General features: G+C 56.9%; 2 protein-coding genes across 7 annotated transcripts in view; one reads left to right on the forward strand and one right to left on the reverse strand.

Annotated features, from left to right (window-relative positions):
* STIM1 (stromal interaction molecule 1) overlaps positions 1-6,185 on the reverse strand; it is a 69,147-nt gene extending 62,962 nt beyond the window's left edge. For all 6 annotated transcript variants that reach the window (XM_081327354.1, XM_081327352.1, XM_081327353.1 and 3 more), the window contains exon 1: positions 5,954-6,185. In XM_081327354.1, coding sequence (XP_081183480.1) covers positions 5,954-6,065 — 112 coding nt within the window. In that variant the 5' untranslated portion in view covers positions 6,066-6,185. The remainder of the gene's footprint in view (positions 1-5,953) is intronic.
* A 3,169-nt stretch (positions 6,186-9,354) lies between these two features.
* Positions 9,355-22,323, forward strand: RHOG (ras homolog family member G). The gene is made up of 2 exons (XM_081326286.1): positions 9,355-9,452; positions 19,230-22,323. Exon 2 carries the CDS (start codon positions 19,272-19,274, stop codon positions 19,845-19,847), a length of 576 nt encoding a protein of 191 aa, XP_081182412.1. The 5' UTR covers positions 9,355-9,452; positions 19,230-19,271; the 3' UTR covers positions 19,848-22,323.
* The last annotated feature ends 961 nt before the right edge of the window (positions 22,324-23,284 follow it).

A 23,284-nucleotide genomic window follows, 5' to 3' on the forward strand; every position in this document is an offset into this window, starting at 1 on the left:
TGGAGAGAGTCCCACCAGACACCTGCTGTTTAGTAAACACGGCCCTCGCCAGCCCTTCTGGAGGGCACCTGGTTGGAGAAGGACGTGTCCGCAAGGCAGAGGGGAACCATCTGCAGGACCTCAACAGAAGCCCCACAGCTCTCTTCATCCTGGGGGGGGGGGTCTCCTCTGCCGCCCTCTGAGCTAGGTGGGCTTCTGGCAGCCTCTTCATTTCCAAGCTGGGAGACATCAGCATAATGAAAAGCACCCAGCGTAGAGAGCACCAGGGACCCCGTAGTCCTCCTCCTTCCCTTCTCCTCCTCTTCCTCCCCTCCGCAATCCCCCCTTTCTTCTAGCACTGGGGATGTTAGCCAATTGGGCCATGAAACATCTCCAAGGAAACCAGCAAGCGCAAAGAGCACCAAAGAGAACAGAGTTCTTCCCTTCCTTCTTGGTCCTCTCCTCCTCCTCCTCCTCCTCCTCCTCCCATCCTCTTCCTCTTCTCTGCAACCCCCCCTTTCTACCACTGATGATGTTACCTAGTTGGGCAATGACACGTCTGCAAGAAAACCACCCAGCTCAGAGCGTCGACCCCATAGTCCTCCTCCCCCTCCCTTCTAGCCCTGATGATGTTACCTAGTTGGGTCATGAAATGTCTGCAAGGAAACCCACCAAGCTCAGGGAGCAGCAAGGACCCCCCCCACACACACACACAGCTTAACCTTGAGCTACAAATATTCTCTTGATGCCATCCGCAATGCTGTCTTTCCAGAGCACCCAGCAGGATCCGGCCCTGCCACCCACTTCCATGGGTCCTGTTCCACTCTCCAGCCGCGTCCAGGGGCTCTGCCTACAGTCGTGTCAGAAGCAGCACCCACAAAGGCCCCCCCTCGGCCCCTCTCTCTCAGGCGCTCTCTTAACCTGCTTCACATCTGTGGGGAACGGCTGGGAAGCGTCCCCTGCGGCTCTGAAGGGAGGGGCTTTCGGAGTGCGCAGCCCCTCCCCTTGGACCACTGCTCTTTTATCGCCACCTTGACCGGTGCTGACGTCCTTTTCCCCACCCCCCACCCCCCCTTGGGCTAGCTAGGCAGCAATGAAGGAGCTGAAATTCCATCCCCAGAAGACTTGGGGACAGTTGGCCGAGAGGAAATTGGGCAGCTTAGACTCTTTCTGGAAGGGCAGAGGGATGCCTGCAAGTCACCTTGACCCCCAGCAGCAGGAGGTGGGCACAATCAAAGCAGTGTGTGTGTGTGTGTGTGTGTGTCTGGAGGGGGGTGATTGTGATCCTGACCTGGCTGGCAACTGAGCTACTCACTGAACAGCTGCAGCAATTCCCTTAACAGCTAGAAAAGTCGTAAAATGGGGCAAAATTCGCTTGTCTCCCTTAGCAACCTAAATCCTGGGCTCCAGGGCGGTGGTGAGGTAGGTGGACGGCTCCTGGCCAATAAGACACTGACCTCTACACTCCAGGCTGAGCCGCCGAGCCTGGCCAGCAATGGGTTTTGTTCACTTTTTCCACCCCACCCCAAATAAACCACTTTTGGCACCGGGTGCCGAACTGGGATCTGTGCAGTCCTTCCACCACCGGGGGACGGGGGACCCTAAAAGGGCTGACTTAAACCTTCCCCGAAGAAGCCTGGGCAGCCAGGTCAGCAGCCCAGGGCCTAACTCAGATGCAAACTATTTAGAGGACCGCGGCAGGGGCGGGCGAGGGGGGTGGACGGATGGGCACGTCCGAATTTGGACGGATTGGGTGGGGGGAGGTCCGAATTTGGAGAGCACAGTCCCACCGAGAGGCGGCTGTAACCCTACCCCCTTAGGCAGCGTCACTTGATCCGTCCTTTTCTTGAAAGAGAATCCGTTCTAGATTAGACAGAATAAAATTGCCTCTTCGGAGGATTTGGGACCTCAGCAGACAAGCTTGTCCTTGGGGTGGGGGGGGGGGCACAAAGGCTCTTCCCTCCAACAAAAAAAGGTTGCGGGGGGGCAAGAGGGAGGGGGGCTTCCGAGCTCAGCTGTTACTCGATTAACAGGGGCTCCAGGCAGGAGGTACAACATAACCCATAAAAGGCAGAAACTGGCTAACTGCTGCAAAGACGCCTGGGGGCTTCCATTGGCGGTGAATTTTATCCTTTTAACTTTTAACGCCCAAAGGCTTTAATGCCTTTAACCTTTTACTGTTGCACATTATTATTTATGTCACTTGATACTGCTGGTCCTCCAGTTACAACAGTTCATTTACTGAAACAAGTGACTTATGACCGCTTTACGACCGATGCAAGCCTCCCCAGGGTCACATGATCAAAATTCAGACGCTTGGCAACTGGCTCATATTTATGACGGTCGCAGTGTCCCGGAGTCACGTGATCCCCTTTTGCGACCTTCTGACAAGCAAAGTCAGTGGGGAAGCCGGATTCACTTAACGGCCGTGTGGCCAACTTAACCCCAGGTCGTAAAATGGGGCAAAACTCACTTAACAAGTTGTCTCCCTTAACATCGGAAATTTTGGGCTGAATTGTGATTGGAAATCAAGGACGACCTGTAGCGAGATGGGAAGCACGTAAATAAAATAAATAAATAATAAAATAAAATAGATTTTAAAAAATAAAACAAAATAAAATAAAAGACGCTGCAGCAGAATTCCAGATATAGTCAGAATTACCCAGGGAGACTATTCTCGGATAAATAGATACAAGACTACAGCCTAAATTTCCATGAATTTGCAGACATTTGAACGAGAAGACCCACCTACAACCAGAGGAAGGGGGTGATTTTTAATAGAATGAAATTCACATTTTAGACAAATTAGACACCCCCACAAAAAGACCCAGGCAGTCCTCAGAGACAAATTACAAAACATTTGGAAACTTCCCCCACGTGGCTCAGATGTGGCACAACCAACTGCAAAAAAGCTGAGACAGAAGCCAAAATAATAATAATGATAATAATATAAAGTTGGAAGGGACCTTGGAGGTCATCTACTCCAACCCCCTGCTCAGGCAGGAAACCCTATACCATTTCAGGCAAATATCAGAACTAGCCAGGATTGTACAGATTCTTAAAGACACTCATCATTTACAGCTCTCTGTCCCGGGGCTCACATGCGACCATCCGACAGGCAAAGTCAATGGGGAAGCCAGAAGCCACTTAACAACCGTGTGATTAAATTAACAACTGCACTGATCCTCTTAACAACTGTGGCAAGACAGACCGTAAAATGGGACAGAGCTCACTTATTTTATTTTTATTTTAATTCCATTTATATCCCGCCCTTCTCCGAAGACTCAGGGCGGCTTACAAGCTTAGCAGTAGCCTTCATTCTATGTATATGCCTGCTTATTAGGGCTTTCATACACACCCCAAGCGGCATTATTACAAAGTCAGCTTAATTGCCCCCAACAATCTGGGTCCTCATTTTACCTACCTGGGAAGGATGGGAGGCTGAGTCAACCTTGAGCCTGGTGGGATGCGAACCTGCACTAATTGCAGGCAGCTGGTGTTACTTAAGGAGGCATTAGCCCACTGCTCCACCAAGGCTCTTATCAACAACTTATCAACAATGTCTGGCTTAGCAACCGATTTGGGGCCCAATTGGTCTAGGACAGGGGTCTGCAACCTGGAAAACTTTAAGACTTGTGGACTTCAATTCCCAGAATTCCTCAGCCAGCTGGGAACTGAAGTCCACGTCTTAAAAGTTCTCCAGGTTGCAGACCCCTGGTCTAGGACTACCTGTAAAAGTTCCCCTTCTCTGAGGAGGGGGTTGGACCAGAGGACCTCCAAGGTCCCTCCCATCTCTAGGGTTCTAGGTTCTACAATTTACTGGCCTGGTTATCAGAAGTACACAATGCCCACATTAAAACAATTCCAGTGAACTCTGGGGCGCTACCAAATTGTGCCTAACAACACACATACAACCTGAGAGATAAAAGTGAGCTTGCAGGCCAGGCCCTCCAGTCCTGAAGCCCGCCGGGTGGGAACCCACGGGCAAGCCAGCTCCGTGGCTGCTTGGGGCTTCGGAACTCCCTGCCAAGAGAAGTTAGGCTTGGCACGCTTCCTCTCCATTATCCTTCCTTGGCAGGCAAACGTGTTTGGATCCCTGCTCCCTGCCTTGGCAAGGGGCGCTGTGTCTTACGCCAGGCTCTTCTGGCGACGCTCTGAAGGTGGGTCCCATCGCTTGCTGGAAAGCGGGCAGATCAAGTCAATTAAGAAATGGAAGGCAGGGCGTTTCAGCCAAAGGGCTGCAGGGAAGAGACAACGCACAAGAGTGCTTAAAACGGAGCTCTCCAAACTTGGCAACTTGGGGACTTCAACTCCCAGCTCTAACCCTAACCCTAACCCAGGAGTAGGCAACCTGGGCTCTTTTATGACTGGTGGACTTCAACTCCCAGAATTCCTGAGCCAGCCACACTGAGGGGAAAAGGAGAGGTTTCCAAGCTGAGCCGTGCTGGCTCAGGAATTCTGGGAGTTGAAGTCCACGAGTCCTAAAAGAGCCAAGGTTGCCTACCCCTGCAAACCCTAACCACTGTTTGGAGACCTCTTGCTTAAACATCTGTTTCCCAGCCTGGATCTGGCCAGGCCTTCCCACTTTGGCCACAATGCACCAGACGTGAACCTCCTGAATCGCAAGAGGAGCTCAGCTCAACCTGCACCCAGGCCGGCTCGGTCCTCCTCTTCCTCCACAAACCGGCCTCCCACTCTGGCCTTTTCTGCCTGCAAGGGCTTCTGCGCCAGCTGCCTGCTTCCAAAGCAACCACCAAGCCCACGTCAGATCTTGAGGACCCGGCCTGGGCGGGGAGCTCCCCCTTCCCTCGCAAAGGGCAGAAAGCTTCCAGGTGTTAAGAGCTGGGAAGGAAGGGAGGGGTGTGTGTGTGTGTGTGTGTGTGTGTGTGTGTGTGTGTGTTTCACTGGGGATGTTTGGCAGACGGTGGACAGACCGGCGGGACCGCCAGGTTGGGAATGGACAGACCGGGCACAGCTTGGGAACCGCTTGCCCGCCTCTCTTTCCCACGCTCCCTAAGCCTCTCCCGAGGCCAGGTTTCCTCTTGCGTTGCACAAACAACACACCCAAACAACACACCGCACTCCGACCGCACCTGGCAGGGTTGGGAGGCCGTCGGGGTTTCTTCCCCGCAGCTTTCGGACGCTTTGCAGCAGGCAAAAGGCGTCCCGGCTCCAGGGGGCTTCGGAGGGGGGAGGCCGGAGGCGCCCAGGAAGCCCCGCCGGGGAACCGCCGCGCTCCCAGCGGGCGGCGGCAACTGCCAGCGCGGACCCCGGCTGGGCGCCCCACTTGCGGCCCCGGGGACCCCCCCGCCTCCTCTTCCTCCCGCCGCCCCGCCTCCCAGGCAGCCGGAGCCAGGCAGGGCGAGGAAGGCAGCCCTGCAAGCGGTGCCAGCTGGGGGGGGCTCTGCCCGACCGGCGGCTCTTCCGCGGCCCTCCTGCGCCGCCTCCCCCGAAGCCCCCAGACCCTCTCCGGGCGCGGCAGCCGCCCCCCCGCCCCCGCCCAGCCGGACGCCCGGAGCCCCTCCGCGCTCGCTCGCTCGCTCGCTCCCTCGGCCGGCCGGCCGGCTCCAAGCGGGGCAGAGCTCCAGCCCCGGGGATTCTGGGCAGTGGAGTCCGCCCAGGCGGGCAGGGCAGTCCGCAGTCAGCCATTAGGCGGGGGATTGCAGGCACCGGAGTCGGCCCTGCACACAGGGCACTCTGGGAACTACAGGTACTCAGGAGGCAGCGCATTCTGGGCATGGGAGTCCACCCAGGCAGGCAGCGGGTTATGAGCGCCGGAGCCCACCCAGGCACGGGGGGTTATGAGTGCTGGAGCCCACCCAGGCAGGGGGTTATGGGCGCGGGAGTCCCCGCGGAAGCAGAGGGTTCAAAAGTCCCCGCCCCCCACCCCGGGAGGCTCCGGGGAGAGGCGGCCCGGGGGTCCCGGCCTGGGAGAGGCCCCTCCCGCTCCCCCCCCCGCCCGCCCGCCGCTCACCTTCCAGCGTGGCCTCGTCCAGGTGCGAGCCGGGGCTGCCGTCCGGACGGCCCGGCGGCGGCAGGAGGAGGCCGCAGAGCAGCCCCAGCGCGATGCGGCCCCACAGCGCCATGTCGCCGGGTCACCTCCGCTCCCGCATTAGCAGGCGCGCCCGGCCCGGCCTGGGGCGGCAGGTGGAGACGCGTCCGGTGCAGCTCCGGCCAGGTGAGCCCCTCCCGGAAGCGGCGCGCCCTCCCCCGCCCGCCCGCCCGCGTGGCCCGTCCCCTCCTCCCCCCGCGGCGCCGAATGGTCTCTCCCGCCCGGGCGCCCGCGCACCAAGTCCGGGCGGGCGCCGGGGGCGGGGCCGATCCCGCCCACTCGGCCCCGCCGGCCAATCGCGACAGGGCTCGGCCGCGGAGAGAGCTCCCGGCCGGCAGCGGCCCCTAGCGGCAGAGGGAGGCGCGGACGCACGTGGAGACGCGTGCAGCGGACCCCCCCCCCCCCCCCCCGGCTTCCACCGTGGGAATCTCCGGCTCCGGGTCAAGTGCCGCATCGCCTCCGCTTCGAGGCGTTTTATAAGGAGCCTTTCGACGCGTGTTGTAAGCTTCGCACGACGCGCAGACTCGCGAGCCTGTGGGCACGCAGATTGGGCGAGTTGGTGATTGAATGGAGGGGTAGGGGACAAGAAGAGACGGGACAGCCGCTTGTCTGAAATGATATAGGGTCTCCTGCCTGAGAAGGGGACTGGACTAGATGACCTCCAAGGTCTCTTCCGTTATTCTGCTATTATTATTATTACCGTGCTCCCCTCTCCGCCCGGTCTTCCTTCCTAAAATAAACCGTATTTCCCACTATTAAACTCCGCACCCGGGGCTGGGGGGGTGGGGAGAGGTGTGTCTCCCACTTCGGCAACTTTAAGACTTGCGGAGTTCAACTGTTGGGCATCCATACACGTGTCGCTGGAAAAACCCCGGGACGAAATCGGGCTTTCGCGCCGTCGTCCGTAGGCACGGAAAGAACGCCCCCTTTCCTTCCCCTCTGTTGGGGAAAACCCCACGGAGGACCCGCCCCGCGTGGCCGTGAGAAAGCGCGTGGCTCGGAAGAAAGAAGTCCCGGAGCTGCTTTTCGGCTGCTCCCTTGCAAATGGCCCTCGGCCCCTTCACAGCCGAGCCTCGCCGGCCCGGATCTTCCCCCCGCCGGCCCAGCTGCAGCCTCTCCGGCCGGGCGGTCGGGGCTTTTGCAGCCCGGGCGCGGCTCCCAAGGCTTGAGAAACGGCAGCTTTGAAAGCAGGATTTTGCTAACAGGAGAAAAAACGCGTCTAAAAACGAAAACAAGAGCGATGCGTCTCCTTTTGCAGCTCTGCCCGTGGATGAAGCCTTGCAGAAGAATTCCGAGAAAGAGCTGAGCGGATATTTGAAGGGATGGTCTGTAGATGGCCTCCTGTGTAAGCAACGTAGGAATAAGACGTCCCTGATTTACATTTAGTGGCCATTCAGAGTTACAAGGGCACTGAAAAGGGGACATGATTGTTTTTCACACTTACAACCATTGTGGCATCCCCAGGGTCACATGATCAAAATTTGGATGCTGAGTCATATTTATGACAGCCGCGGTGTCCCTTTTGAGACCTTCTGACAAGCAAAGTCAATGGGGAAGCCATGTCACTAGCCGAATAACTGCAATGATTCACTTAACTGTGGCAAGAAAGTAAAATGGGGCAAAATTCACTTAACAACTGTCTCACTTAGCAACATAAATTTTGGGCTCATAAATTGAGGACTACCTGTAAATGGCCAGTGATGCACTTAGCTTCAACACTTGCCTCCCGCAACAACAGAAATCCTTCCTTCCTTTATAACATAGTTGGAAGGGACCTTGGAGGTCTTCTAGTCCAACCCCCTGCTAGAGCAGGAGACACTTTACCATTCTGGACAAATGATTGTCCAATCTCCTCTTTAAAAACTCCAGTGTTGGAGAATCCACAATTTCTGAAGGCAAACTGTTCCACTTTTAATTGTTCTCACCGTTAGGAAATTTCTCCTTAAATCCAGGTTGCTTCTCTCCATGATTAGTTTCCATTTTTTCTTGTCCAGCCTTCTGGTGCCTTGAACATCTTTTTGTTTTTACAACCTTTATGTAGCCGCCCATCTTTCAGCCAACTCTGGGCGGCTCCCAAGCAAAGATTAAAAGACACATAAAATGGTTGTAAAAACTGTAAAACGCAACCAGTTAAAACATAAAACGTTAAAACCAACAAATACCTGGTACCCATCAGTACTAAGGTGCCATCCTCTAATCTTCTCCTTGGGGGGAAACCCAGGTCTGTAAGGCCTTAATGGAGGAGGCCAAAGGGTGGAGGCTGGACGTGTGGGGGGGAAGGGTCTATGGGGCAAGGGCTTCCATGGAAAAGGCACCTTCCCAGCTCCTATCAGATGGCAATATTTGGGGGAAGGGACTAGGAGTGTGCCCACCCTCTCTGACCTGCTAGGTCAGATACACGTCCTGGGGGGGGGAGCAGCCCTGCAGGTAGCCTGGCCCTACGTGATGTGGGGCTTCGAAGGGGGTCAGGCTGGGAGTGGTCTTTATGGGCCTCTCTGCCCCAACCCCTCCCTTCTGTCCACAGGTTGGCTGTCTTGGGGAAGGGGCCCCTTTGTTCCGGCTTTGCGGCCCTGGCTCTCCCTCGCCCCGAAATAGCAGGGCCCTCCCGGAGGTGCGCTGGGGCACAAGGAGCTGGCGTTTTGGGGGGGCTGCTTGTAGGTGACCCGCACATGGGCAGAGCCCTAAAGGCGGCGAAGCCCCCGCAGGAGGAGGGAGGTGGGGCGGGGGAGTCCAAAAGACCAGCTCGGCGGCCCCTCCCTTGAGGAGGGTGGATCATGGCTTCGGGGCCCGGGCGGGCCTGGCCCTCGTGCCGGCAAACCCGCCCGCTAGTGGAGAGAGCCGCCCGTCTGGCAACGGGAGTCGGGGCGGCGGAGAAGCCCGTCGGCGACGCAGAGCTGTCCCCGCCCTTCCAAGGCCGAAACGCCCGGGGACCTCAAGAGATGCCAGGCGCGGCGGCGCCTCCCGCACTCTTGGAGGGGTGGGTGGAGTAGGGGGGCTGCTGCCTTGCCCCTCGTCCAGGCGGAGGGAGGGGGGCGCTCTCCCGCCTCCTTCCAGAGACCCCGGCCCAGACGTCGCAGCCCCTGCCTCTATTTCGTGTATTCATTTCCTTGCTTTTAATGGGTGTAACACAGACACACACACACACACACACGCAAACCCCTAGGGCCGGGGATGGGGGAGGGCTTATAATCGGGACCCCCAAAGCCAAGGGGGGGGGCGAGCGAAGCCGGCAGGAGTTCTCCGCTTGCCGCTGCTCCGCCCCAAGCCCGGGAGCCCCCCCGCCCCGTCGCGGGCGGTGGCGGCGGGAAACTTCCCCGTCGGCGGGGCGCTCCAGCTCGCGCACTTCCTCCGGCCGCGCACACTTCCTCTCGCGCGCCGACCCGCAGCAGCCGCCGCCGCCGCCCGCGCGCCATGAGCCCAGGTGGGTCTCGCCTCGCCGCCCCCCGCCCGCCCCCCCGGCGCCCCGGCCCGGCCCGCAGCCCGGCTAACGGCGCCTCCCCGAAGCCGGGCGCGCCCCGCCGGCCCCGCCAGCCCAGCCGCTGCGCGCGCCTGGCCGGGCTGCTCCGGGCTGCCGAGTCGCTTAGCCTCGGGCAGGCGCCGAGAGACGGGGGGTCGGGGGGGCCGTCTCCCTCGCCCTCCGCCGCGCCCCGAGGGGGGGTCCCGGGGGAAGCGGCCCCGCAGGAGCCCCGCGTGGCTGGCGGGAGGGGCTGCCCCCCCGAGGAGGGCGGTGGGGGGGCTGCTTCTCGCGGGACGCCGGGGGAGGGCAGTCAGCCAGCCGCGCTTCGGGATGGAGCCGCCTTCGCTCTCCAACTAACCGCGCTGGATCCGAATCGTGGCTTGGCCGGGCGGGGGGCGGACTGGGCTTAGGGGGCGCCGCTGCGACCGGACCCTCCCGGCCAATGAGCCGGGCAGCGAAAGCCCCCCCCGCTCCCCCTTCGCTTGCGGTAGACTGGCCTGGCGCAGGGAGGCTCCGCGGAGACGCGCCGGTCCGTCTTTATGTCGGGCGCGGTTAAACCCGAATCTCTTCGAGGGTCGCTTTCCGCCCCCGGACTCGCCCTTCCGCGGCCGAGCCCGGCGGCCCCGAGCAAAAGGGGAGCCGAGGGGGGACCCCGAGGTGGAAGAGCCCCTTTCTCGGGCAGGGGGGAGGCCAAGCCGGGAAGGGGGGTTCTGAGCGGAGGGGGCCAGTTTGCCTCCGAAAGGGAGGCAACCAGAGCAGGAGTTTAATTCGGACTGTCAAATCCCAAACTCTGCCCACCTTCAGATGATATGGGATCTGATTGGGGGGGGGGGGTCGTCGGAGGGACATGGGGGGCCCCTCCTTGCCAGGGATGCTGCTTTAGCAGAGCGGCTTTCGGACCGAGAAGCCCTCCCCTCCCCAGCTGGAAGGAATTGGGGAGGGGGAGAACCTACAGAATAATAGAACACCAGAGCCGGAAGGGACCTTGGAGGTCTTCTAGTCCAACCCCCTGCTCATGCAGGAGACCCTAGACCATTTCAGACAAAAAGGTGCCCCCCACTTCTCTGCTTCCATATCATTGTGTTCTGGGGAGGGGGGGACACATCAGTCCCCCCCCCCCCATTTCCCAGTGTGGATGGTGCCCTTCAGCTCTTCCTGGCTCACTGGCAGAGGAGGGCAGACGGAGGACGACGGGCACCGTCTCGTGAAACCTGGGAGGTTGCCTGTTTCGCTCCCTGTTTAGCCATGCTGGCTAGATGGTGGTTAATCTTTTCCCGAGATGTCCTCGGGTCACACCCCCTCCGCCCCCAAAGCCAAGAATGCTGACTTGCTTTTTCCACCCCGCTTTGGGGAGTTCCTTTTCTGGACTTCCCCATAGCAGAGACCCACATCTGCCCGGGAGGCCTCTTGCTTGGGAGACAGACAGACGCTCGTGGTTTCGCCCAGGGAGGAACCGGAATCCTGGGGCCCCTCGCAGTGTCCCACAAAGAAGGGGGGGTCCCTTCTGAGAGTATCTCTCCAGCCTGTGCTGGGGGGGGGGAGCTGGTGATATCATTGGCGCACGACATAAATGACCCCATCGATTGCATCGCTGTACAGTTGCCCCAGTGCCTGGGATGTGGGGCGGCACCACAGAGATGTGAAAGAGATGCCCCCCCCTCGTCTCGGGTAACAGCTGGCCCCCCTCTTTTCTGCCCCCCTCCCCACTTGCCATATCCAGCCCATCTCGGCCCAGTCAGCCAGCAACATTCCCTTGTCCAGAAGGGTCGTAAGGCCAGGGGTCAAAGGTTTGTGTGGGGGAGGGGGTAACAGACCAGTGAGTTGCAAAACCCAGTTACCTACTAGCCTTGGTTACCTCACCATGCCTGCGAAGGCTCTCCAGCCACGATTCCAGGCCTTCCCAGCTTGGGGAAATGGCTCCCTCTTGGATGGTGCTGTCAGTGCATTATAGGCTTGGGCATCCCTTTTTGCTGGTGGTGGAACAGGGGCTCTGCCACCTCAGGACTGTGGAGAGGAAATGGAGGCCCCAGGCTGGGAGCCATCTTTATCCTGGATATGCTCCTGGTGAAGAGATACCCAAAGCTGGATGGTTTTCTTACAGACGTTTCGTGACCCATCTAGGTAACATTGTCAGTGCTAGAAGGGAGGAGGAGGAGGAGGACTATGGGGTCCTTGGAGCTCTTTGAGCTGCGTGGTTTCCTTGAAGACGTTTCATGACCCAACTAGGTAACAAGATCAGTGCTAGAAGGAGATGAGGTTGTCTAGTAGTGATGGTGGTGGTGGTGGAGGTGGAGGAGGAGGAGGAGGAGGAAGACTGTGGGGTCCTTGATGCTCTTTGAGCTGCATGGTTTCCTTGCAGACGTTTCATGACCCAAGTAGGGAACCTCATCAATGCTAGAAGGGGGGGTGGAGAGGACGAGGAGGAGGAGGAGGAAGAGGAGACTGACCGTGGGGGTCCTGGGTGCTCTCTGAGCTGGGCGGTTTCCTTGCAGACATTTCATGACCCAACTAGGTAACATCAGCAGTGCTACCATCATCATTATTAGCGCTAATGATGTTTCCTAGTTGGGTCATGAAACGTCTGCAAGAAAACCGCCCAGCTCAGGGAGCACCAGGGACCCCCCCAGTTTAATCCCGATCGACAAAGATTCCCTTCTATAGATACCCACCCTTGGCTGAAGAACCTGCATTTGGGGAATAAATCTTCTCCAAATGCAGGTCCTTCATCCAAGCCTGAGTAGTCCTCGACGCACGACCACAATTGAACCCAAAATTGTTGTTGTTAAGTGAGTTTTGCCCCATTTTACGACCTTTCTTGCCACAGTTGTTAAGTGAATCACTGCAGTTGTTAAATCAGTCACTCGGTTGTTAAATGAATCTGCCTTTCCCATCGACTCTGCTAGTCAGAAGGTCGCAAAAGGGGATCACGTGACCCCAGGACTCTGCAACCGTCATAAATGTCAGTCAGTCGCCAAGCGCCTGGATTTTGATCATGTGACCCTCAGGATCCTGCAACGGTCGTGTGACAAATGGCCATAAGTCACTTTTTCCAGTGCCGTGGAATGGTCAGTAAATGAACTATTGCAGATGGAGGACTCCCTGTATCTCTTCACCGGGAACATTGGTCGTCACTGGCTAGCCGCCTTCCCTGCACCCGTCGCCTCGTGTCCGTCCTTCACCAATTCCCAGCTCAGATGCGTTTTTAAAGGTCCCCTAAAACAGATCGATATCAAGCAAAATAGCCGCATTTTAGGTCAGTGATAGCAGCAACCATAAAAAGAGCTGATGTCATTATCCATCCAGCAGCAGCTCAGGATGAGGTGACCTTCTCCGTGTCCTCCTCCTCCTCCGTCTGGGGAAGGCCCCAGGCAACAGGAGCCTCCTTCCATCCCGTCTCTTGAACCCAACACCCGCGTTACCCCAACCTCAGATGGGCTCATCCTGCCTCCAGCTAAACCGGGAAGGAGAGCGAAGGCTGGTTGTGAATTTCAGACTTGGGATTGCAGCAACCTGTGGGGGAACAGCTGGCCCCAAACACGTTCCCCCCAATCCTCCCCCCCAATGGGCCCGATGAGTTCCATGCTGTGTCCACGGTGGCTTGTATATCCTGGGTTATATCTTAGGGGGCATTGTCCTCCTGGGGAGGGAAGGAGGGGCTTTGTTTTGCCATCCTGAACGGTGGGGGGGATACCCAGTGCATCGAGGCACCCCCCAGGGCTGCCCTGATGGGAACAAAACAGTCTTTACATGTCTGGCTGCAGTTGTCTTGCAGACGTTTCGTGGCCCAGCTAGGGAACGTCATCAGCGCTAGAAGGGGGGAGGAGGAGGAGGAGGAGGAAGGACTGTAGGGTCCCTGGTGCTCTCTGAGCTTGGTGGTTGTCTTGCAGACGTTTCGTGACCCAGCTAGGGAACGTCATTAGTGCTAGGCTGAGTTTGGAGCCCAGAAGCCACCAACCAGCGCAGGGAAGGGCCGGCCTCTGCCCCTCTGGGAGGGCCGCATCCCAAGGGGAAGCAGTGAGGCCACCCTATTTGCATGGCCCCAGAGGTGTGGCAAGAGCCAAGGGGCCATGGGGCTTGCGCCACGAACAGATCCTGATGACTCATGTTCCTGGCAAGGGAGGACAAAGGCGTTTGTGTGCCCAGCCCCCTTTGCATCGCATTTGCACACAGCTGCAGCCTTTGCATAAGGGGGGGCAGAGGAGGAACCGCCCTAAAGACAGCAGGGGATCCCAGAAAATTGCGGCGCTTTTTCAGGGTTTCATCTGGGAACCTCCTTTATAAAAACTCTCCCCCACAACAGGCCTTCTGCCACTGGTTGCCTGAGGTCATCTAGTCCAGCCCACCACTCCACAGATGAGTTTGTCCACTAGCATGGCTATCTAGCGTCTCCGAAAGACTCCACCTTCAGCCTGGTCGGGCTGTGCCAGCCCTTCAGAGCTCATCAAAGGCCAAGGAATTTTTGCCTTGTTGATCTCTGAGCTTGGTTGTTTTCATGCAGACGTTTCATGACCCAACTAGGTAACATCATCAGGGCTAAAAGGGAGAAACCAAACCCCTCTCCCTTCCAGCACTGGTGATGTTACCTAGATGGGTCATGAAACGTCTGCATGAAAACAACCAACCTCCGAGGGCACCAAGGACCCCACAGTCCTCCTCCTCCTATCCGCAGCCCGCCCTCCCTCCTAGCACTGATGAGGTTACCTAGTTGGGCGGGGAAAGGCCTGCAAGAAAAGGAGCTCCCCACAGGGCACCAAGGACCCCACAGTTCACTCCTGAGCCATAATGCATTCCTGCCAAGGATGCTGCAGGAGCTCTGTGGGACCCCAAAGCTTGCACTGCTTCTGCCAGACGTTGGAAGCGGCCTGGCCTGGCCGCTTCGGCCTCGTTTCTCACAGGCATTCAGAGAAGCTGGTGATGGTGGTGAAGTTGGGCAAGAGACTCTGAGCCACTCCGGAAGCAGACTTGGGCAGGGCCTCCTGCGGGGGGCGGGAAGGAGAGGGTCCTGCACGTGCATTGCAAAAGAGCCTCCGGGCTGCACAGCCCGGGAAGAAGCCAGGAATCACGAGTTTCCTGCACAAGAAGGGGAAGTGCTGGTGGGACGCTGGCCGCGAGGGGCTGGCCAGTCCTGGAGGCTTGGGAGAAAGGAAGGGTCTGTTCTGGCCCTAATGGGGATGGGGGCTGCTCCAGGGCCCACCCTGGAACTGGCATCTGCCAGGGATGGGCTGCTGGCAGGCAACAGGCAGATCTGCCCTCCTCTCCCCTCCCCTGGCATCTGGGGACACTTGAGTCACTGGGAGGACATCTCGTTCAAACGGAGGATGAGTCAGCAGAGCATCGAAAACAATTTTTTGGGCCGATGGGCGAAACTCGAGACGCTGCCTCAGTCCAGCTGCCCTTGGGCCCTTTGTATTTGTATTTTGTATTTTATTAAATTTGTATACCGCCCTTCTCCCGAAGGACTCAGGGCGGTGAACAGGGCATATATAAATAGAAAATACAAAAATTAAAAGAGAATTAAACAATTGCCGTAGCCGGGTGCAAATCGCTCTTGACTTAAAACCGTTTGTTTAGCGACCGTTCAGAGTTACGGCGTCACTGGAAAAAGGACTGTTTTTCACGCTGACAACCGTTACAGCATCCCCGTGGTCACGTGACCAAAGTTTGGACACTTGGCAACTCGTGCGTATTTATGATAGTTGCAGGATCCTGTCCTAAGTTTCCATCTGTTGCTTCTTCTGCCTTCTTCAGGCGCTTTGGAGAATAGGTTGACACCCACACCCACACCCACACACACTTCTTCTGTGGGGCAGCCCCTCTAATACTGCCATCATGTCACCCCTCGCCCTTCCCTTCATTAGACTAGACCAGGGGTTGGTAACCTTGGCTCTTTTATGACTGGTGGACTTCAACTCCCAGAATTCCTGAGCCAACATGAGGGAACTATGGCCCCTTCATGACTCGTGGACTTCAACTCCCAGAATTCCTCAGCCAGCATGGGGGAACTATGGCCCCTTCATGACTCGTGGACTTCAACTCCCAGAATTCCTCAGCCAGCATGGGGGATCTATGGCCCCTTCATGACTCGTGGACTTCAACTCCCAGAATTCCTGAGCCAGCATGGGGGATCTATGGCCCCTTCATGACTCGTGGACTTCAACTCCCAGAATTCCTCAGCCAGCATGGCTCAGTTTGGAAACCTCTCCTTTTCCCCTCAGCGTGGCTGGCTCAGGAATTCTGGGAGTTGAAGTCCACGAGTCACAAAAGAGCTGAGGTTGCCTACTCCAGGTCTAGACATCCCCAATTCCAGCAGCCATTCCTCTTATGTTTTAGCCTCCAGTCCCCTAATCAGGTTTTTTTGCCTAGGTGTAACACCTTGCATTTCCCACCACTGAAAAAGGGGACCCAGGGCCAGAGAGCTTCAAGGAGGGCTCCCCAGAACCCTGGTGATGGGGGGGGCTTCCATTTTGATTTCCTGCCTGGGGCACCAAGCGGTCCTTGGCTGCTCCTGCTTGCCCGGCTTCCTGTTTAGATTTCTGCAAACCGCTCCTCGCTTCCGCTTCTCTCCCGGCGAGGCTCACCACGCCCGCCCGGGGTCCCTTCCTCTGCAGCAGCAACGGGAGGTGGCAAGGAGGTGGGCAGAGCAATTCGGGGCGTCCTCCCTTCCTCCTTGGGGCCCAAAGGGCCAGAGGTTAAAAATGGGACTTTTCCGACTTTTCCAATGAACAGAAAGCAGAAGCTTTGTGAATGGCGTCTTCCTCCATGAGACGCTGCGTCTCCCGAAAGCTTTGGCCTTTTAATGAAATAGACAGGCAGTACTCGACCTACGAGAAAAGTTGAGCCCAAAATTGAGTCCCCTGGTAAGCAAGACTCTGGTTCAGTGTGTTTCACCCCATTTTATGACCTTTCTCGCCACCGTTGTTAAGTGAATCACTGCAGTAGATGAATTAGTAACCTAGTTGTTAAGTGAATCTGGCTTCCCCCGTTGACATGTTGGAATGTCACAAAAAGGGATCCCATGGGCCCCCCCACCTGGGACACCGCGACCGTCACAGATCGGAACTGGTTGCCCATCGTCCGAATTTTGATCCGTGGGGATTGCTGTGACGGTCGTAAGTGTGAAAAACGGTCATAAGTCACATTTGTAACTTCAAACAATCACCAAATGAAAGCTTGTAAATCGAGGATTACCTTTACTTGTTGAAAAATGGGGCTCCTGCTGATTCTCTAGTATGAAAAGAAGTCTGGAATGCAGGTGAATGGATGAATGAACGGACGGACGGACGAAGGAATGAACGAGGGAAGGAAGGAATGAAATAGCCTTGAGACACTTCCCAGCCCCTCCAGGCCATTTGTCCACCAGGCCCGCACTTTGCGGCCTGCTGTGACCCCCAACAGCCCCACCTTGTTCAGGAGACTCTGGGGAGCAGAATAAATGGGAAAGGGGATCTGCAAGCCCAGAGCAGCCCATGGACCCCTTCTGGGCTTATGGGGAGCAGGTGCAAGTGGGGGGCAGGAAGGAGGGTCCCTGTTCAGGAAAGCAAAGCCCCAATGAATCTTCTCCCTAGAAGTAAGGCTGAAATCAACCAAGGAGGAGTAAGGGTGACATGATAGCAGCCTTCCGATGTCTAAGGGGCTGCCCCAAATAAGAGGGTGTGTGTGTGTCCACCCGTTCTCCAAAGCCCCCCAAGGCAGGACAAGAAGCAACGGATGGAAACGGATTGAGAACCAGCCTAGAACTATCCTGACAGGGGAGACAATTAACCAGCAGAACAGCTTGCCTCCAGAAGTTGTGGGTGCTCCATCACTGGAGGTCTTCGGGAAGAGACTGGACAGCTCTTTTGTCTGGAATGACGTAGGTTCTCCTGCTTGAGGAGAGGGTTGGACTAGGAGACCTCCAAGGTCCCTTCCATCTCTGTTATTCTGTAAAATTCTGTGAATTCTGCTCCGTCAAGTCTTCCAATGGTGTCACAATCGCTATTGTGGCTAAGTCCAGCCATCTTATGCTGGTTGTCCTCCTCCTCCCCCCCTCCTCTCCTCCCTTCCACCTTCCTCAGCCTCAGAGGCTTCTCTAGAGAGCTGGGTCTTCACATCACGTGTATGAAGTAGGATAATTTGAGCTTGGTCACCGGTGCTCAAAGAACTCTGGCTTGGCTTAATTTGATTTGGTTTCTTGGCTGACCCCTTCCCTTCCCTTCCCTTCGCTTCCCTATTTCCTTTCATCTAGTTCAGAAGTAGGCAACCTCTGCTCTTTTATGACTCATGGTCATTCAAACTTGAGAACTAGCAGCCACAACATTTTCAGAGACATAAATCAGTTCCCACAAGTCCTGTGGCATCTTGAAAGCTCACCAATTCGTGCAAGAACAGCTAAAGTGCAAACTGTTTTGTTTTTAACCAGGGCAGACATCTGCCACAAGCCTTGTTAGAGCCTTACACTTTAACTGTCAATTTACCGTGAGATGGTCAACTCACACAAATGGCCCGCTCCTGGAAACGCTTACCAATTGATTTCACATCGCCCACCCAGGCGTGTGCCACGACAATTCACAGAGAAAGAAAAAGATGACGAAAGGTTTTGCGTGTTGTTGTTGTTTTCTTCCTTGCAATGCAATTAGGAAAGCTTTCTGCAGACGGATTGTGTGAAGGATTGTGTGAAGGATTGTGTGAACTTAGCTACGAAGGGAGGAGGAGGCTGGGAGGGCTGCAGTCAAGCTGCACAATCCTTTGTCGCCTTGGGTGGGCTCGCCAGGGAAAACTGGATCAGGCCGCTGTCCGAAATCCAGGAGAGCTGCTTTCAAGCTGGACTGGACAGGCTGAGTGAGAACTGACCGGCCGTCTCACTCTAAAGCCAGTTTGTCCAACCTTGGCAACTTTTAAGACTCCCAGAATCCCCCAGCCAGCGTAGTTCAGGGACCAGCTCGGCTCTTTAGGCCAGGGGTCTCCCAACTCAGCAACGTTAAGACTTGTGGACTTCAACTCCCAGAATCCCCCAGCCAGCTAAAGTTGGCAAGGTTGGACACTCCTGGTCTGAAGCAATTGCCAGTCTTGCTAGCAATTTGCGGCCACTCCTTGAACACAGGGCAGGAAGTGAATCATGTGCCCCTTTCGGAGTGGACCACCATCAGCTGGGAGGGGGGCATCTTTTTAATGCAGCCCATCCAGCTTGTAAAATATTAGAACGGGACGATCTATCAAAATGGAAGAACCCAGACAGGCCCCTGTGTGACAGGTGGATGGGCAGCTGTGGGCCTAGCGCTCTTGAGCTTCTTGTGTCTTGGAGGCGGGAGGGGCCGATTGGGTCCCTCACACACATGCAGACAGTCCTCAACGCACAACCTATAATTGAGCCCAAAATTTACGATGAAGTGAGTTTCGCCCCTTTTTAACATCTCTCGCCGCAGTTGTTAAGGGAATCACTGCACTTATTAGCAACACGGTTGCTAAGTGAATCCGGCTTCCCCCCATTGACTCTGCTTGTCAGAGAGTCACAAAAGGGGATCAGGTGACCCCGGGACACCTCAACCGTCGTAAGTACATGCCAGTTGCCAAGCCTCTGGATTTTGATCACGTGACCCTGGGGATGCTGCGACGGCCGTGTGAAAAATGGTCCTACCTCTCTTTGTTCAGTGCTGTTGTAACTCTGAATGGTCCCTGAGTGGGTGGCTGTAACTTGAGGACTACCTGTGCGTACGCGCAGGCCCTCCTCCTCCCAGCGTTTCCCGTTTCTTGGGTTTCCCGCAGGTTGCTGAGAGGAGCCTGCAGAGTCCCGGGCGAGCGGCCGAGATGCAGAGCATCAAGTGCGTGGTGGTGGGCGACGGGGCGGTGGGCAAGACCTGCCTGCTGATCTGCTACACCACCAACGCCTTCCCCAACGAGTACATCCCCACCGTCTTCGACAACTACAGCGCGCAGAACACGGTGGACGGCCGGACGATCAACCTCAACCTGTGGGACACGGCCGGCCAGGAGGAGTACGACCGCCTCCGGACACTTTCCTACCCCCAGACCAACGTCTTCATCATCTGCTTCTCCATCGCCAGCCCGCCCTCCTACGAGAACGTCAAGCACAAGTGGTACCCGGAGGTCTGCCACCACTGCCCCGACGTGCCCATCCTGCTGGTGGGCACCAAGAAGGACCTCCGCAACAACCCCGAGAGCCTGAAGAAGCTGAAGGAGCAGAGCCAGCTGCCCGTCACCCCCCAGCAGGGCGCCGCCCTGGCCAGGCAGATCCACGCCGTCAAGTACCTGGAGTGCTCGGCCCTCAACCAGGAGGGCATCAAGGAGGTCTTCACCGAAGCCGTCCGGGCGGTGCTCAACCCGGCCCCGCCCAAGCCCAAAAAGCCCTGCCTGCTGCTCTGAGGGAGGCCGGGAGAGAGGAGGCCCTCGTCCTCTGCTTATGCCCAGGCGCCCTCTCGCTTCCCACTCGCTCCTCCCCAAACTCTGCTCCCTAGCAAGGCTCAAGGGCCCACTCGGACCTGCAGCCTTCCCCCCCCCACCCGCAGGGGGAACTGAGGCCAGGAGGACTAGTCCTCAACTTGCGACCACTTTCCGTTTCTAAGAAATGAGGTGGCTAAATGAGCCACACCTGATTTTTCGACCCTTTTTGCCACGGTTGCTAAGCAACAGCAATAGCACTTAGACTTACCTACTGCCCCATCAGGGCTTCAAAGCCCTCTCTGGGCAGTTTGCAGAGCCAGCATTATTTAACAAACCAAATAACAGGGTTGGAAGGGACCTGGGAGGTCTTCTAGTCCAGCCCCCTTCTCAAGAGGAGACCCAACGATCGGGGTCCTCATTTGGCCAACCTCGGAAGGATGGCTGTGGAAGGCAGAGTTGGCCGGCGGTGCTGCGCGCTGACCCCTGTCCCACCACGGCCCCACCGTTAAGGGAATCCGCTGCCGTTGTTAAGCGAATCAGGCATCCCCCATTGACGCCGCTTGTCAGAAGCCGGCTGGGGAGGTCGCCAATGGCAGTTACGTGACCGCGGGACACTGCAAAAGTCGTACTCGCAGGCCAGTTGCCAAGTGGCCGTGGGGATGCTGCAGTGGTCGTAAGGGCAAGGACTGGTCGTAAGTCACTTTTTTCAGTGCTGTTGTAACTACGGCCGCCAAGCAAGTGCTCATAACTGCCGGTACCCTCAAGTACGCAAAGGTCCCTGAAATGCAGTTTTATTGATGGTGCAAAAAAAGGTGCCCCCCAAAGGTGCTTTTTCAAGAGGCCACTGGACTTCCTTTGTTTTTCCTTGAAGACGTTCCCCTCCTCCTCCCGGGAGCTTCATCGGAACCAAAGCGAAACGTCTTCTAGGACAAACCAAGGGGGTGCAGTTGCCCCTTGGAAAGGGCACCTTTGGGACGACCGAGACCCGGATGGCGGGGAACCTCCGTAGACCAAGAAAGATTTTTTTTCCTATTTCTTCTCCGCTAGGCCTCCTTTCCCTGCTCCTCCCAGGCGGAGGTGCCAAGCGAAGCGCTCGCTCGCTCGGGCAGCTGTCTGGAGAAACCGCTTGGCGGAAAATCCACCCCAGAACGAGGGTGAGGCGGGGGCCCGCTTCGATCCCTCGCACTCAGCGCCGCCCGGCCCGACAGTCCCTGGGGCTGCTGAGGCCGGCCAGGAGCACCTTGCAGAATACAAACGTGGCAGAGTTTTGGAAGCTGCCAGCCGAGGTGCCCCCTTTGCCGCCTCCTCCAGCTCCACATCCTGTTTACAAAGGAAACGCTCCGTTTTCAGGGCCGGCCGCTCTGCGCTTCCGCCGTCTTCTTTTTGCGAAGACGCTCCGTGGGCTTCCCACTCCCGTGGCCCTCCTCCACTGGGTGGTTTGCAGCCTGGCTCTTTTCTCCTGCGGCCTCCTCCTCGGTCAGAGGCAAAGGGGCATCTCCTGAGCACGTCAAGAGAGAGACTCTCCCTCTCCTGCCACCCAAGACGGCCGGGTTCTGCACACGCTTCGTGTCGAGTGAAAAAAAGAAAATGGCAGAAGACACCCCCCCCCAAAAAAAAAATCCAGACTGTTCCCACCCCCTCAGTTCAAACACAGCCTTTCTCGGCCTTCCGGGCCACCTCTGGAGAGGCCCAGCCATCGGTCGGCTGGGCTGCACCTTCATGGGGACTAGAAACTTGCTGGAATGGCTTGCAAGTTAGGATTCTCAGGATTCTCCATGCTCAGGTATACTTTCAGACGTTGTGGCTCGCACCCCCCACCCCCGGGAGTTTTCTTAACCAGAAAGAGCTATGGGGGTCTCGCTGCCCGAAGACCCCTCTGCCCAACTGATGCCGCCTCCTGTTCCTGTCCAGCTCAGCACGTTCAGGAGCAGCGGCCTCACCGGCCCTTGGCCTGGAAGACTCCGGGGGGGGGGCTCACCTGTCGTTCCCTGCGGTGATTTCCCTTCACAGGGGTCTGTGTCACACACACACACACACACACACACACACCCAATAAAGATGGCAACCTCCCCCTTCTCTTTCAGGCTCTTTCCCATGTTGATCCGGGGTCTGCATTATCCAGGGGTCTAGGACAATTCGCCATGGGACAACTTAACGTGAGAATAACGGCCCGCTAGACCTGTTCTTCTCTTTGTTATTAGCAGCAATAATAATAATAATAATAATAATAATAATAATAATAATAATAATAATAATAATATAGTCAGCTCATGTGGAATTGTCCCACAAAGATTTGGGGGGGAGCTGCCCCATTCCATTATCCGCGCAAAGACAAGAGGTGGCCGGGTCAGCTTAAGCCAAGCCCTGCCTGGTCCTGCTTTCATGCTAGGTGTGATGGCTTCCATCCAGGTCACTGCTCCTGCCCATGGAGGTTCCATCGAGGCCCTGGCTCCTCCTGTGGTGCTTTAAGAGTTCTCTTCTGTGCTTTGCCTTTTGTAAAGGTCACCTCTTTGGCTGGCCGGCCTTTTATTGATTGGGTTGCACTTGGGCTGGGCAAAAGGCCAATGGGTGTGTGTGTGTGTGTGTAAAAAAAAGTGCCCCTGGCCTAAGAGTTTCAGTCTGGGGAGGGCAAGATGGGAGGAGGCAGCGCCTGTAATACTTTTCCAGGGTCCAACACAAGGCTTTGCTCCATAACGTTGGTTATCATCATCTCCCGGAAGGTGGATTTTGAACTCGGGACCACCTAGGTCTCCTCCTTAACACTGGCCAAGGGGGGACCATGCCAAGCCAGGTGCAGAAAATGCCTGACTCAGAGGAGGAAGACCTCAGGATCCTGGCCTTGATGGTCTATGCCAGGGGTCTCCGACCTTGTCCACTTTGAAGACTTGCGGACTTCAACTCCCAGAATTCCCCAGCCACCCATGCTGGCTGGGGAATTCTGGGAGTTGAAGTCCGCGAGTCCTCAAAGTGGACAAGATCAGAGACCCCTGTTCTATGCAGAGATGGGGCACGGCTTTTTTAAAAGGAGCAAGAATGGGGGGAGGCTTTGGGGTTCCCCTCCACCGCAGACAGAACCAGATTTGTCTGGGCCCAGTAAACAAGGCTGGGAAGGCGGTCAGCATACCAGCCCTTCGCTCAGCCTCCCAGCCTGGAGAAGTGGCAGCGCTCGGGGCTGAGCAGCAGCTTCTGCCCACCTCTGGGCAGACTCTGTTTGACTTCCCGCCGGCCAGCCCTGGGCGTCCCTCCAGCTCCGTGGGAAGACCTCCAACCAAGGGGCAATTCCCTCCCATCATGTGGCGGTCTGTTCCACTGGCCGACACCTCGCGCCTTCATGGAACTCCTCGCAATGTCTACTTTTACAGGTAGTCCTTGACTTACGACCATGACTGAGCCCCAAATTCCTGCTGCTAAGTGAGACA

This window comes from Vipera berus (genome assembly GCF_964194415.1).
Source record: "Vipera berus genome assembly, chromosome: 4".
Classification (NCBI taxonomy): Eukaryota; Metazoa; Chordata; class Lepidosauria; order Squamata; family Viperidae; genus Vipera; species Vipera berus.